At 54.1% G+C, this 12659-nt stretch overlaps 2 protein-coding genes and 1 long non-coding RNA gene across 4 annotated transcripts in view; 1 reads left to right on the top strand and 2 right to left on the bottom strand.

Annotated features, from left to right (window-relative positions):
* Window positions 1-3899, top strand: part of MVB12A (multivesicular body subunit 12A) — a 6164-nt gene extending 2265 nt beyond the window's left edge. Inside the window, exons 4-9 of the mRNA XM_017501243.2 lie at window positions 361-487; window positions 1992-2111; window positions 2187-2293; window positions 2471-2532; window positions 3261-3317; window positions 3531-3899. Of these exons, the coding sequence (XP_017356732.1) occupies window positions 361-487; window positions 1992-2111; window positions 2187-2293; window positions 2471-2532; window positions 3261-3317; window positions 3531-3593 (536 nt within the window). The 3' untranslated portion in view covers window positions 3594-3899. The remainder of the gene's footprint in view (window positions 1-360; window positions 488-1991; window positions 2112-2186; window positions 2294-2470; window positions 2533-3260; window positions 3318-3530) is intronic.
* Window positions 3900-6643: 2744 nt separating this feature from the next.
* LOC119467324 overlaps window positions 6644-12659 on the bottom strand; it is a 19061-nt gene continuing 13045 nt past the window's right edge. The window contains exon 3 of the long non-coding RNA XR_005195865.1: window positions 6644-6655. This is a non-coding gene — a long non-coding RNA (uncharacterized LOC119467324). The remainder of the gene's footprint in view (window positions 6656-12659) is intronic.
* TMEM221 (transmembrane protein 221) overlaps window positions 11590-12659 on the bottom strand; it is a 23926-nt gene continuing 22856 nt past the window's right edge. For both annotated transcript variants that reach the window (XM_037728766.1, XM_017501248.2), the window contains one exon: window positions 11590-12388. In XM_037728766.1, coding sequence (XP_037584694.1) covers window positions 11910-12388 — 479 coding nt within the window. In that variant the 3' untranslated portion in view covers window positions 11590-11909. The remainder of the gene's footprint in view (window positions 12389-12659) is intronic.

Raw genomic sequence — 12659 nt, forward strand, 5'->3', positions numbered from 1 at the left:
CCAGATTTGGCTCATGGGTGCTAGTTGGCCAACCTCTATAGGATTAGGGGACTCAGGGAAAGTAAGGTTTGAGGGCCAGGATGGGCACCCAGCTTTGTCTGAGTCCACAGCTAGCCCCTCCATGAATGCACCTCCATATCACCAAAGATCAGCCTGCTCCAGTGGCCCCTAAAAGCTGCTTGGAATCCCCTCCTTCATCTGTACCACTGATGATTTAACCACTCCTCCCAACCCCCATCCCTAATGCAGTCCATGTGGCTGCCTTAAACAGCACCCTGGCGAGCCTCATCCTAGAGTCATCTTTGGGTACTCCCACTCTTTCCTGGCTTCCATCTCTCACTCCCCTGCCACCCCCATCAGAGGCCTCTGTGTCCAAGAAGAAACGCATGTGTGTGAAGCTGTTACCCCTGGGGGCTGCGGACACCGCCGTGTTTGATGTCCGGCTGAGTGGGAAGACAAAGACGGTGCCTGGATACCTTCGAGTCGGGTAGGCCACCCCGGTGTCCGCTCACCTTCCTGCCCTCCCAGCTTGTGATCTCACCCTTCTGACCCCTGTGGTCTCTTCTGCCACCTTCCTTTTTTTTTTTTTTGAGATAGAGTCTGGCTCTGTCGCCCAGGCTGGAGTGCAGTGGCATGATCTCGGCTCACTGCAACTTCCGCCTCCTGGGTTCAAGTGATTCTCCTGCCTCAGCCTCCCGAGTAGCTGGGACTATAGGCGTGCGCCCAGCTAATTTTTTTTTTGTATTTTTAGTAGAGATGGGGTTTCACCATGTTGGCCAGGATGCTCTTAATCTCCTGACCTCGTGATCCACCCGCCTCAGCCTCCCAAAGTGCTGGGATTATAGGTGTGAGCCACCACGCCCGGCTCCTTCAGCCACCTTCTGAACCTCAGATTCTGCATGTTAAAACAGGGACATGGCCGGTTGTGGTGGCTCACACCTGTAATCCCAGCACTTTGGGAGGCCGGGGCGGGCAGATCACAAGATCAGGAGTTTGAGACCAACCTGGCCAGTATGATGAAACCCCGTCTGTACTAAAAATAGAAAACAATTAGCCGGGCATGGCGGTGGACACCTGTAGGCCCAGCTACTTGGGGGGCTGAGGCAGGAGAATCACCTGAACCCAGGAGGTGGAGGTTGCAGTGAGCCAAGATCACGCCACTGCACTCCAGCCTGGGCAATGGAGCGAGACTCCGTCTCAAAACAAACAAACAAAATGGGACATGTGTACCCTCTTGTAGGACTGTAATTAGGAGTCAGTGACTACGTGTCTAATGTAGACAGAAACTGGGCGCGGTGGCTCACTCCTATAATCCCAGCACTTTGGGAGGCCGAGGCTGGTGGATCACTTGAGACCAGGAGTTCAAGACCAGCCTGGCCAACATGGTGAAACCCTGTCTCTACTAAAAATACAAAAATTAACTGGGCGTGGTGGTGCACACTTGTAATCCCAGCTACTCGGTGGCTGAGGCACAAGGATTGCTTGATCCCGGGAGGTGGAGGTTGCAGTGAGTAGAGATTATGCCACTCCAGCCTGCACGGCAGAGTGAGACTCTGCCTCAAAAATAAAAATAAGGCCAGGCGCGGTGGTTCACGCCTATAATCCCAGCACTTTGGGAGGCCGAGGCGGGCGGATCACAAGGTCAAGAGATTGAGACCATCCTGGTCAACATGGTGAAACCCTGTCTCAAAAAATAAAAATAAAAATTAGCTGGGCATGGTGGCAGGTGCCTGTAATCCCAGCTGCTCAGGAGGCTGAGGCAGGAGAATTGCTTGAACCTGAAAGGCAACGATTGCAGTGGGCCGAGGTCCCGCCACTGCACTCCAGCCTGGGCAACCTGAGCAAAACTCCATCTCAAAAAAAAAAAAAAAAAATCATCCCTTAAAAGACAAGGTCACCTGGAGGCCCAGGTGCCCTGCCTTCCCGGGGGCCATCCTCAACCCTGGCTCCACAGGGGGCCAGCACCCCTCCCACCTTCCCTCCCACTCCAGGGACATGGGTGGCTTTGCCATCTGGTGCAAGAAAGCGAAGGCCCCAAGGCCAGTGCCCAAGCCCCGAGGTCTCAGCCGGGACATGCAGAGCCTCTCTCTGGATGCACCCAGCCCGCCCAGGTGAGCCCTCAGGCACCAGAGTGGGGGTGGCTGTGGCCCAAGGATGAGGTCTGACCGGGGTCGTCCCACCTTCAGCAAGGGCGGCCTCCTGGAGCGGACGCTGTCAAGGCTGGGCCCTCGGGCATCCACTCTGCGGAGGAATGACTCCATCTATGAGGCCTCCAGCCTCTATGGCATCTCAGGTGAGCACAGAGTGGGGAAACGGAGGCACGGGGGTGGAGGGTGTGACTGGCTTGGGATTACACGGCCAGGAAGGGTCGATTCTGTAAAGACTGATAGCCGGGCTGTGTGGGGAGGGCCTCTCTGGGCAGAGTGGGCAGCTCCCTCCAGCGCACCTCCTCTCCGGGCATGTTTTTCAGCTATGGATGGGGTTCCCTTCACACTCCACCCCCGATTCGAGGGCAAGAGCTGCAGCCCCCTGGTGAGTCGGGTCTCCAGGAGCCAGGGTCTGCACCTGCCATCACCACCCCGGGTGCCAGGGCATTCCTGTATCCAGCGCCTCAGCACTGAGGGCCATGTCCTGGGTTGAGGCTGGAGTGTGTCATCTCCAGGTGGCAGCTGGAAGGTCCTCAGTCTCAGAATGGGGAGGGATCCATCCAGAGAAGCAGGGGGACCCCAGTAGCTAGAGGCTGTGGCAGGAAGTGGGAGAGATGCTGGGTGAGCACCTGTGATCCCACCACTTTGGGAGGCCAAGGCAGGTGGATCACTTGAGGCCAGGAGTTTAAGATGAGCGTGGCCAACGTGGTGAAACCCGGTCTCTACTGAAAATACAAAAATTAGCTGGGTGCGGTGGCTCATGCCTGTAATTCCAGCACTTTGGGAGGCGAGGTGGGCGGAACGACTGAGGTCGGGAGTTCAAGACCAGCCTGACCAAAATGGAGGAATCCCATCCCTACTAAAAATATAAAAATAGCCGGGCATGGTGATACATGCCTGTAATCCCAGCTACTCGGGAAACTGAGGCAGGAGAATTACTTGAACCCGGGAGGCAGAGGTTGCAGGGAGCCCAGATCACGCCATTGCACTCCAGCCTGGGCGACAAGAGTATTCGGCAGTTGGGGGGCCGGGGGGACAGGACTCCTTGAATAGGAGGGAAAGAGGGTTTCAGGTTGGGATCGGGCCCAAGACTAACCCCCCTCTGCCCGCCAGACCTTCTCTGCATTTGGGGACCTGACCATCAAGTCTCTGGCGGACATTGAGGAGGAGGTGGGTGCAGGGCTAGGGAGGAGGTGCTGGAGGAGCTGGGACCCCCCATCCTGCCCCAGGCTTCCCCGTCTCCCCTTTCCCCCAGACACACCCATCTCTCCAGGACCGAAGACCACTTGAGTCCCTAAGTACCCCCCCCATTCCTCAGTCACCCCCCATTTGGCCTTCCCTTCACTCTGGCCCCTGCTGACTCTTGTTCTCTCCCTCCCCAAGTATAACTACGGCTTCGTGGTGGAGAAGACCGCAGCTGCCCGACTGCCCCCCAGCGTCTCCTAGTCCCTCACCCGTCCGCAGAAAGAGCCCCTTTCCGCCACCCCCCTAGCCTGGGGGCCCCCCCGCCTCATTACATCTTGGGAACCTCCGCCGTGCAAGGCATTTGCCATCTTCAGCCACTGGGCGGGGCTGCAGCCCTGGAGGAGGGGGCGGGTCGAGGCTGCGTGGTGATGGGGTCTCCACCCCCAGGCCCTGCCGGCGGGGCTGGAGCTGGACGGAAGCCAGTGCCTTTAAGTCATTCGTGTCAAAACCCTTTGGGGTCCGGAGGCCGCGCGGGGGTCCTGCCAATAAACACTACAGGTTCTCGCCCTCTGGAGTCCTGGTCCTGCCGCGGGTCCACACCAGGCCGGTGGAACTGAGACTGCGGCTCTTGCATCGGGCAAGTGGGTGGAATCATGGTGGGGAGACGGTGCTGGTGGGTCTCGGTTTTTTTTGGTTTTTAGTTTAGTTTAGTTTTGTTTTTTTCCCTGAAACGGTGTCTTCCTCTGTGGCCCAGGGTGGGGTACAGTGGCATGATCTTGGCTCACTGCAACCTCCGCCTCCAGGGTTCAGGTGATTCTGCTGCCTCGGCCTCCCGAGTGATTGGGATTACAGGCGCCCACCACCACACCAGGCTAATTTTTTGTATTTTTCTATCGACAGAGTTTCACTGTGTTGGCCACCTCAGTTGATCTGCCTGCCTCGGCCTCCCAAAGTGCTGGGATTACAGGTGCCCGCCACCACGTCTGGCTAATTTCGTATATATTTTTTTAGTAGAGATGGGGTTTTTGCCACATTGGTCAGGTTGGTCTTGAACCCCTGACCTTAGGTGATCCACCCTCCTTGGCCTCCCAAAGTGCTGGGATTACAGGCGTGAACCACTGTGCTTGGCTTGGGTCTCTCATTCTACAGAGCGGGAAACTGAGGCTCAGGGAGTGAGTAAGTCCAGATTCTAGATCATACAGAAGACCTCGTCGTCCTGGTCCTCCATCCTTGGGCATAATAATAAAACAAGCACTGTTCCTGTTGCAGTGGCCACACCCGCAACACACGACGCACCATTATTACCTCATTCAGTCTTCCCACCAACCACTGGGAAACCCAGGTTTTGTCGCCATTTTCCAGATAGAAAAACTGAGATAGGAATCAAATCCAGAAATTTCTGTCTTTTTTTTTTTAATGGAGTCTCCCTCTGTCACCCACGATGGGTGCAGTGGCACAATCTCGGCTCACTGCAACCTCCACCTCCCAGATTCAAGCAATTCTCCTGCCTCAGCCTCCCCTCCTGCCCCTTGCTGTCCAGTAGCTGGTCTCAAACTCCTGACCTCAGGCAATCTGCCCACCTTGGGCTCCCAAAGTGCTGGCATCATAGGTGTGAGCCACTGTGCCCATCCCAGGCCACACCATTTTCATCCACCAATTCATACAACCTTGTTTTAGGTACTTTTTAAAAAGACACCCTATTTAATACCTATGGTGGATTCATTCCCCTTGAACTCAGAGCCAACGTCACTGAAACTCATGTCTGCATGAAGCTTCTCTAAAACAGATTTTCTTCCTGAGGTGTATCACAGACTTTTTTTTTTTTTTTTAGACAGAGTCTCACTCTGTGGCCCAGGCTGGAGTGCAGTGGCGCGATCTCGGCTCACGGCCATCTCTGCTTCTCCGTCCCGGTTCAAGCCATTCTCCTGCCTCAGGTTCCTGAGTAGCTGGGATTACAGGCATGCGCCACCATGCCCAGCTAATTTTTGTATTTTTAGTAGAGACGGGGCTTCACCATGTTGGCCAGGCTGGTCTTGAACTCCTGACCTCATGATCCGCCCACCTCAGGCTCCCAAAGTGCTGGGATCACAGCTGTGAGCCGGCCCTTTTTTTTCTTTTTTTAAATTATTTTATTTTTGGCGTGATTATAGCTCACTGCAGCCTTGACCTCCCAGTCTCAGGTGGATCCTCCAATCTCAGCCTCCTGAGTAGCTGAGACTACAGACTACAATGGGCTAATTTAAACATTTTGTTAGTACTGATGGGGTCTCCCTGTATTGCCCAGGCTGGCCTTGAATTCCTGGCCTCGGGCCATCATCCTGCCTCAGCCTCCCAATGTGCTGGGATTACAGGCTTGAGCCACTGAGCGCAGCCATCATGGCCTTTGGCACTCAGGAACCCTGAACAGCATTTTGGTATCTGGGGCCATTTCAATAGCCAACAAAAACCACAAGAACGTGGCCGGGCACAGTGGCTCACGCTTGTAATTCTAGCACTTTGGGAGGCCAAAGCAGGTGGATCACCTGAGATCAGGAGTTCGAGACCAGCCTGACCAACATGGTAAAACCTCGTCTCTACCAAAAATACAGAATTAGCTAGGCGTGGTGGCGCGTGCCTGTAATCCTAGCTACTTGGGAGGCTGAAGCAGGAGAATTGCCTGAACCCAGGAGGCGGAGGTTGCGGTGAGCCGAGATCGTGCCATTGCACTCCAGCCTGGGCAACAAGAGTGAAACTCCGTTTCAAAAAAAAAAAAAAAAGAAATTCACCACCCTAAGCTCACGCCTTTTTTCTCCCATGAGTGTACGCCTGTCGACGTGTACAGTGGCTGTTCTGCCGCTGTTTTTCCTCCTGGCTCTCGCGCGTCGCAGTGGCCCATATTCTGCTGCAGTTATCAACACCCACCCGATCTCTGCAGCTTAGAGAAGCTGGCCGGGCGTGGTGGCTCACGCCAGTAATCCCAGCAGTTTGGGAGGCCAAGGCGAGCAGATCACCTGAGGTCAGGTGTTAGAGATAGCCTGGCCAACATAGTGAAACCCCGTGTCACTAAAAATACTGGGCATGGTGGCACATGCCTATAATCTCAGCTACCTGGGAGGCTGAGGCAGGAGAATCACTTGAACCGGGAGGTCAAGGTTGCAGTGAGCCAAGATGGCACATTGCACTCCAGCCTGGGCGATGAGTGAAATTCCTTCTTGGCGGGGGGAAGAGGGCCAGGCTTGGTGGCTCACACCTGTAATCCCAGCACTTTGGGAGGCCAAGGCGGGCGGATCACAAGGTCAAGAGATTGAGACCAGCCTGGCCAACATGGTGAAACCCCGTCTCTACTAAAAATACAAAAAAATTAGCCAGGCATGGTGGTGCATGCCTGTCGTCCCAGCTACTCAGGAGGCTGAGGCAGGAGAATTGCTTGAAACTGGAAAACGGAAGTTGCAGTGAGCCAGGATCGCACCATTGCACTGCAGCCTGGCGATACAGCAAGACTCCGTCTCAAAAAAAACAGAAAAGAAAAAAAGAAAACCTAAGGCTGTCATACTTGGAGTCTCTCATCTGTAACCCTGACACTTTGGGGGCTGAGGCACGAGGATCACTTGAGGCCAGGAGATCGAGGCAGCAGTCTGCTGTGATTGCACCACTGCACTCCAGCCTGGGCCCAGAGTGAGACCGTCTCTAAATAATTAAATAAGTCAGCTCCTGGGTGCAGAGCAGAGCCCCATCTCTAAGTAAATGAATAAATAAATAAATAGCAAAGCTAAGGCTTATTTCCCAGCAATAATAGACTTTGTTAGTTGTAGTGGTGCAGAATCCCGCCTAAGGGAAGGCCGTTATTTCATCTCACAGTGAGCGCAGTGTCGTCTAAAGAAACATCCCAGCTTTTAAATAAAGTTGGCCACCATGGTGGCTCATGCCTGGAATGCCAACATTGCCGGAGGCTGAGGTGAGAGGATCACTTGAGACCCTGGGAGTTTGAGACCAGCCTGGGCAACACAGCAAGGCCCTGTCTATACAGATTAAAAATTAGCCGGGCAAGGTGATGCACGCCTGTAGTCCCTGCTGCTCGGGAGGTTGAGGGGTGCAGTGGCTCCCACCTGTAGTTGCCTGAGTCTAGGAGGTAAGGACTGCAATTGTAGAGAACCAGAGTAGCCCACTCTCTCTGGGGGAGTCAGCAGCAAGGCTGCTGTGAACTTCGGGTGAACTCCAGAGAAGCCAACCCTTACTAGGGGAATGTGTATGTCTCGGAGAAGAGCAGAGAGGCCTAGAAAAAGATAACCAGCTCTCACTGACCTCGCTGCAAGATAGTTGTTGGCTGAAGCATGTTAACTAAAGTGTGAGAATTTTAACCACAGGCTGTTCTAAGTAAGTGCACCCTCCCTCTGCAGTGTGCCTTGTAAACATATAAAATAAAGTACTCTGAGGCAGGTCGGGGCCGAAGAGACTGACATCATCAGCTTTTTGGACCGCCTGGCCCAGCTTTATATATGTCTGTCTGTACGTCTTTCTTTATCCCCCACTGTTTCCTCTTAGGTCTTTGAACCCTTGTGCAGCGTGGGACGCAGCGCACGCTGGAGCAGTGAGCTGTGACTGCATAACTGCACTCCAGCAAGACCCTGTCTCAAAAAAAGAAAAAAAAGAAAATCTAGGTCTGGGTGCAGCAGTGGCTCACACCTGTAATCCCAGCACTTTGGGAGGCCAAGCTGGGAGGACCTCTTGAGCTCAGGAGATCAAGGATCGCCTGGGCAGCAGTGAAACACCATCTCTGTGAAAAAGACACACACACATATAATTCTGATTTTTTTTTTTTTGGAGACAAGAGTTTCACTCCTGTTGCCCAGGCTGGAGTACAATGTGTGATCTCGGCTCACCACAACCTCCGCCTCCCGGGTTCAAGTGATTCTCCTGCCTCAGCCTCCAGAGTAGCTGGGATTACAGGCATCCACCACCATGCTTGGCTAATTTTTGTATTTTTAGTAGAGACGAGTTTCCCCATGTTGGTCAGGCTGGTCTCGAACTCCTAACCTCAGGTGATCCTCCTGCCTCAGCCTCCCAAAGTGCTGGGATTACAGGCGTGAGCCACGGCGCCTGGCCGCCTGATGATTGTTAAAAGTAAAGAAGACTTTATTCAAGACGACTGCATGCCAGATTGAGCTCAACTCTGAATCCACAAAGTTGTTGACAAGTGGGGATTTACAGCCACGGAGCAGGGCGAGTGGGGTCAGTGGCTAGAAAATTAGAAAGGCTTGGGGAGTCACCTTAAACCCACTTAATAGGATCCTTGCTGAAGGCAGGCCAGGGCGATCAGATATCAAGAAACTGACTTAGCAGGATTCTTGCTAAGACTGGGTGAAACAGATCAAAGACAGGATGGGAGCCAAGGTCAAGGTCCAATAAAGGAGCGATTTCAGAGGACTCTGACTCAGGTTTGTCAAGAAGAGAGTCTTTGTCAGGGAGGAGACCTGGCCTGGCCTTGGGAATCTGAGAGGAGGGACAGTGAGCTCTCCTGGAAGGGGAGGTGAGCGGGGATGATGCAAAATGTACCCCTCTCCCCAAACTTTTCAGCTTTCTTGGAAAAACTAGGTCTCTGGTGCTAAGGCACCTGCCTGCCTTTCCCGGCTCCCAGTGCATGGGGCGTCTGCCAGGTCCCGCCCAGGCTCCTCTGGCGCCGGCCAGGGAATCCGATCCAGCCAGAAAGTAAATGACATTTGTCCTGTCTGCCATCCTTCCCCGCTGCCCCGAAAGCAGCCCCAGATCTCATTTCAGGGCGTCTGTGTGTGACCGGGGGCCTGAGGATGACCCATCCTGGCCTTGGATCCGACTAGACCAATTGTCACTGATGACAGGGCCACTCACCCTGCAAAATCCCAGCCCTCTGAGCCCAGGCAGGCTTGGGGACTGCAGCATCACACACGGGTTGGAGGGGCCCGATGGAGCTCTCCCTACCTGCTCCTGACTTGGGTCTCATCGATCCTAAAGTTTCTAGGCTGAGCTTACACTGTCTTGGGCTACAGAGGAGTGAGCTGAGGCCCCCAGGAACCACAGCACTTGGTCCAGGATGCGGACCTATGCTTCTCTCCTTTTATTTTTTCTTTGAGATGGGGTCTCATTCTGTGGCCCAGGCTGGAGCACGGTGGTGCGATCTCAGCTCAGTGCCACCTCTGCCTCTTGGGTTCAAGCAATTCTCCTGCCTCAGCCTCCTGAGTAGCGGTGGTTCCAGACACCTGCCACCACACCTGGCTAATTTTGTATTTTTAGTAGAGACAGGGTTTCTCCATGTTGGTCAGGCTGGTCTCGAACTCCTGACCTCAGGTGATCCACCTGCCTCGGCCTTCCAAAGTGCTGGGATTGTAGGCGTGAGCCACTATGCCGGCCTTGTTTTATGTTTGTGTGTGTGGGAGGGAGCATGATGGCATGCCCATCTCATCCCAGCTTCTTTGGAAGCCGAGGTAAGAGAATTACTTTAGCTAGGGAGTCCCATCTCTATGAAATAAAAAATACAAAAATTAGCCAGGTGTAGTGGCGTGCACCTATAGTCCCGGCTACTCTGGATGCTGAGTTAGGAGGATCGCTTGAGCCCAGGAAGTCGAGGCTGCAGTGAGCTATGATCACAACACATCATTCCAGTCTGGGTGAAAGCCAAAACCCTCTTTTTAAAAATGTTGAAGTGAAAATCACATTAACATAGAATTAACCATTTAAAAGTATACAATTCAGGCCAGGCGTGGTGGCTTATGACTGTAATCCCAGCACTTTGAGGGACCAAGGTGGGTGGATCACTTGAGGTTAGGAGTTCAAGACCAGCTTGGCCAACATGGTGAAATGCCATCTCTACTAAAAAGGTTAAAAAGTAGCCAGGCGTGGTGGCCTGTGCCTATAATCCCAGCTACTCAGGAGGCTGAGGCAAGGGAATCTCTTGAATCTGAGAGGTGGAGGTTGCAGTGAGCCGAGATCATGCCACTGCACTCCTGCCTGGGCAGCAGAAGAAGACTCTATTTCAAAAAAACCCCACAAAAACCAAAAATTAACTGGGTGTGGTGGCCCAAGCCTGTAATCCCAGCTACTCGGAAGTCTGAGGCAGGAGAATTGCTTGAACCCGAGAGGCGGAGGTTATCTGAGGTGAGATGATGCCTGGGTCACAGAGCAAGACTCCATCTCAAAACCAAACCAAAACCAAACGAAAAAAATGGGTGGAACACGGGTCCCTGACTGGGGCCTACCAGGGCCATGCCCTGGGCCTCACTCCTGCCCTCCCCACACCCCACCCAAGTCTCACCCATGGGCCTGGGCTTCGTCACCCAGCACAATTGAATATTGATTAACACACAGATAGTGACTATCAGAGTTTATTTGTGGGTTATGCGAGACAGGAGACCTTTGGAGACCCCTCTGTCATTTCCTGGAGCCCCAGAAACTACGCATGTCTATACCCCAAGCAGCAGCAGCATGAGAACGATTAATACCCTTGAGGACCTATCGTGTTGGGGCCCCCCCAGAATGGCTCACATGAAGTCACGTGTCTTGTGGGAACCCTTGGAGGCGGGGCCCCTTCTTGTCTCCATATTACAGATGAGGAAACTGAGGCACAAAGCGGCTAAGCCCTCAGCCATGAGTCCACAGCCAGGAACCTGGGTCCAGCCCTCCAGCCATGCGCCTGGCCCTGGGCTGCTCTGAGCTTGGCACAGGGGGGTTTGAAATGGTCCCAACCTGAGGGGTGCAGCGGGGATTTGCAGAGTCTGAGACTTTCACATCAGCAGCTTGGAGATTACGGGGTTCAGGTGAGAATCCTGGCTCTGGCGCTCAGTCCTGGCCGTGGGCCCCCTGGTGAGTCACTGCCTCTCTTGGGGCCTCGGTTTCCTCATCTGTAAAATGGATGGAGACACTTAGAGAATCCTGCCTAAGCCCCCTACTCCCCTTCTGCCAATAAGAGAGTCTCGTTCATCTGGGCAGCCACGTTCCCAGCCGCCCCTGCGGCAAGGTGTGGTCATTTCGCTCTGTTCTTGCCAGTGGGATATTAAAAGAAGGGTTACAGCTGGGTGCCGTGTGGCGGCTCCCGCCCGTAATCCCAGCACTTTGGGAGGCCGAGGCAGGCAGATCGCCTGAGGTCAAGAGTTTGAGACCAGCCTGACCAAGATGGAGAAACCCCATCTCCACTAAAAATACAAAATTAGCCGGGCATGGTGGCACATGTCTGTAATCCCAACTACTCGGGAGGCTGAGGCAGAAGAATCTCTTGAACCCAGGAGGCGGAGACTGTGGTGAGCTGAGATCTCGCCATTGCACTCCAGCCTGGGCAACAGGAGCAAAACTCCGTCTCAAAGGAAAAAAAAAAAAAGTTTCAAGGCTTCCTGGGAAGACTTCTTCCAGGAGACCTCCAGCCAGCACTGGCCTCTGGCTTTCCCTCATAAGGAGGAGGTGAAGGCTGGAGCTCTGGCAACTATTTTGTGCCAGGAGGCAACCTTGAGGACAAAAGCCAAGGATGCAATGAGATGAGAGAAAAATCAAGTCCTTCTGCTACTGCAGCTGAACCTTAACCTATCTCTATGGTATCCTGTTCTTACACCAGGTCTCTATTCTTCATCCCTGGGCTCATACCAGTGTGGAGTCCTTCCCCTTGCTCCCCATGCTCCCCAGCCTGTGGCTCAGCATTCGATGCATCTCGTGGGTGACTCCGTCCCAGTGCCCCAGTCCGGCCGACAGTGTCCGGTGCATTCGGGGTGCAGGCAGGCCACTCTCCCAGCCTCCCCCCAGGGCTGCAGGTGCTGTGGCAGTGGCCATGGACCCAAGGGGATCCCCAGGTTCTGGATGGGTTGAATAGGGGGTCCGACGATGGGTACCCTGCTGAGGCTGAGCTCTGGGGCTGGCCTTGGAGACTTCGGGAGGGCGGGTGAGGTCATCTTCAAAGGATGGCGGGGACAACTCGTGGAGCCCACGGCGGGTGGCCCGGGCGGCCCGGAGGAGAGTGTGGGTCAGCATGGCCACCAGAACCAGAGCGCCCGAGCTGAGGATGGAAGCGGCTGCTGCGCCTGTCTCGATCTCGAAAAGTAGCAAGGCATAGATGGACAGTGCTAGAGAGGGAAACGACTCTCATTTATTCAGTCAACAAACATCTCCCCTCCAAGCCCTCAGGGAACTCCTGCACCCAGGGGGAAAATCACAAAAAACCCTGCCACGTGATGGGCACATAGAATAAGCATCTAATCTTCCTACACCCACACGTGGCACATCATGATCACATCCATTTTACAGAGGAGAAAGCTGGGGCCCAGAGAAGTTAGGGGACTCCTCAAAGCCACACAACCAGGAAGAGACAGAGGCGGAATTTTTTTTTTTTTTTTT

The sequence above is a fragment of the Cebus imitator genome, unplaced genomic scaffold (assembly GCF_001604975.1).
Source record: "Cebus imitator isolate Cc_AM_T3 unplaced genomic scaffold, Cebus_imitator-1.0 Scaffold280, whole genome shotgun sequence".
Classification (NCBI taxonomy): domain Eukaryota; kingdom Metazoa; phylum Chordata; class Mammalia; order Primates; family Cebidae; genus Cebus; species Cebus imitator.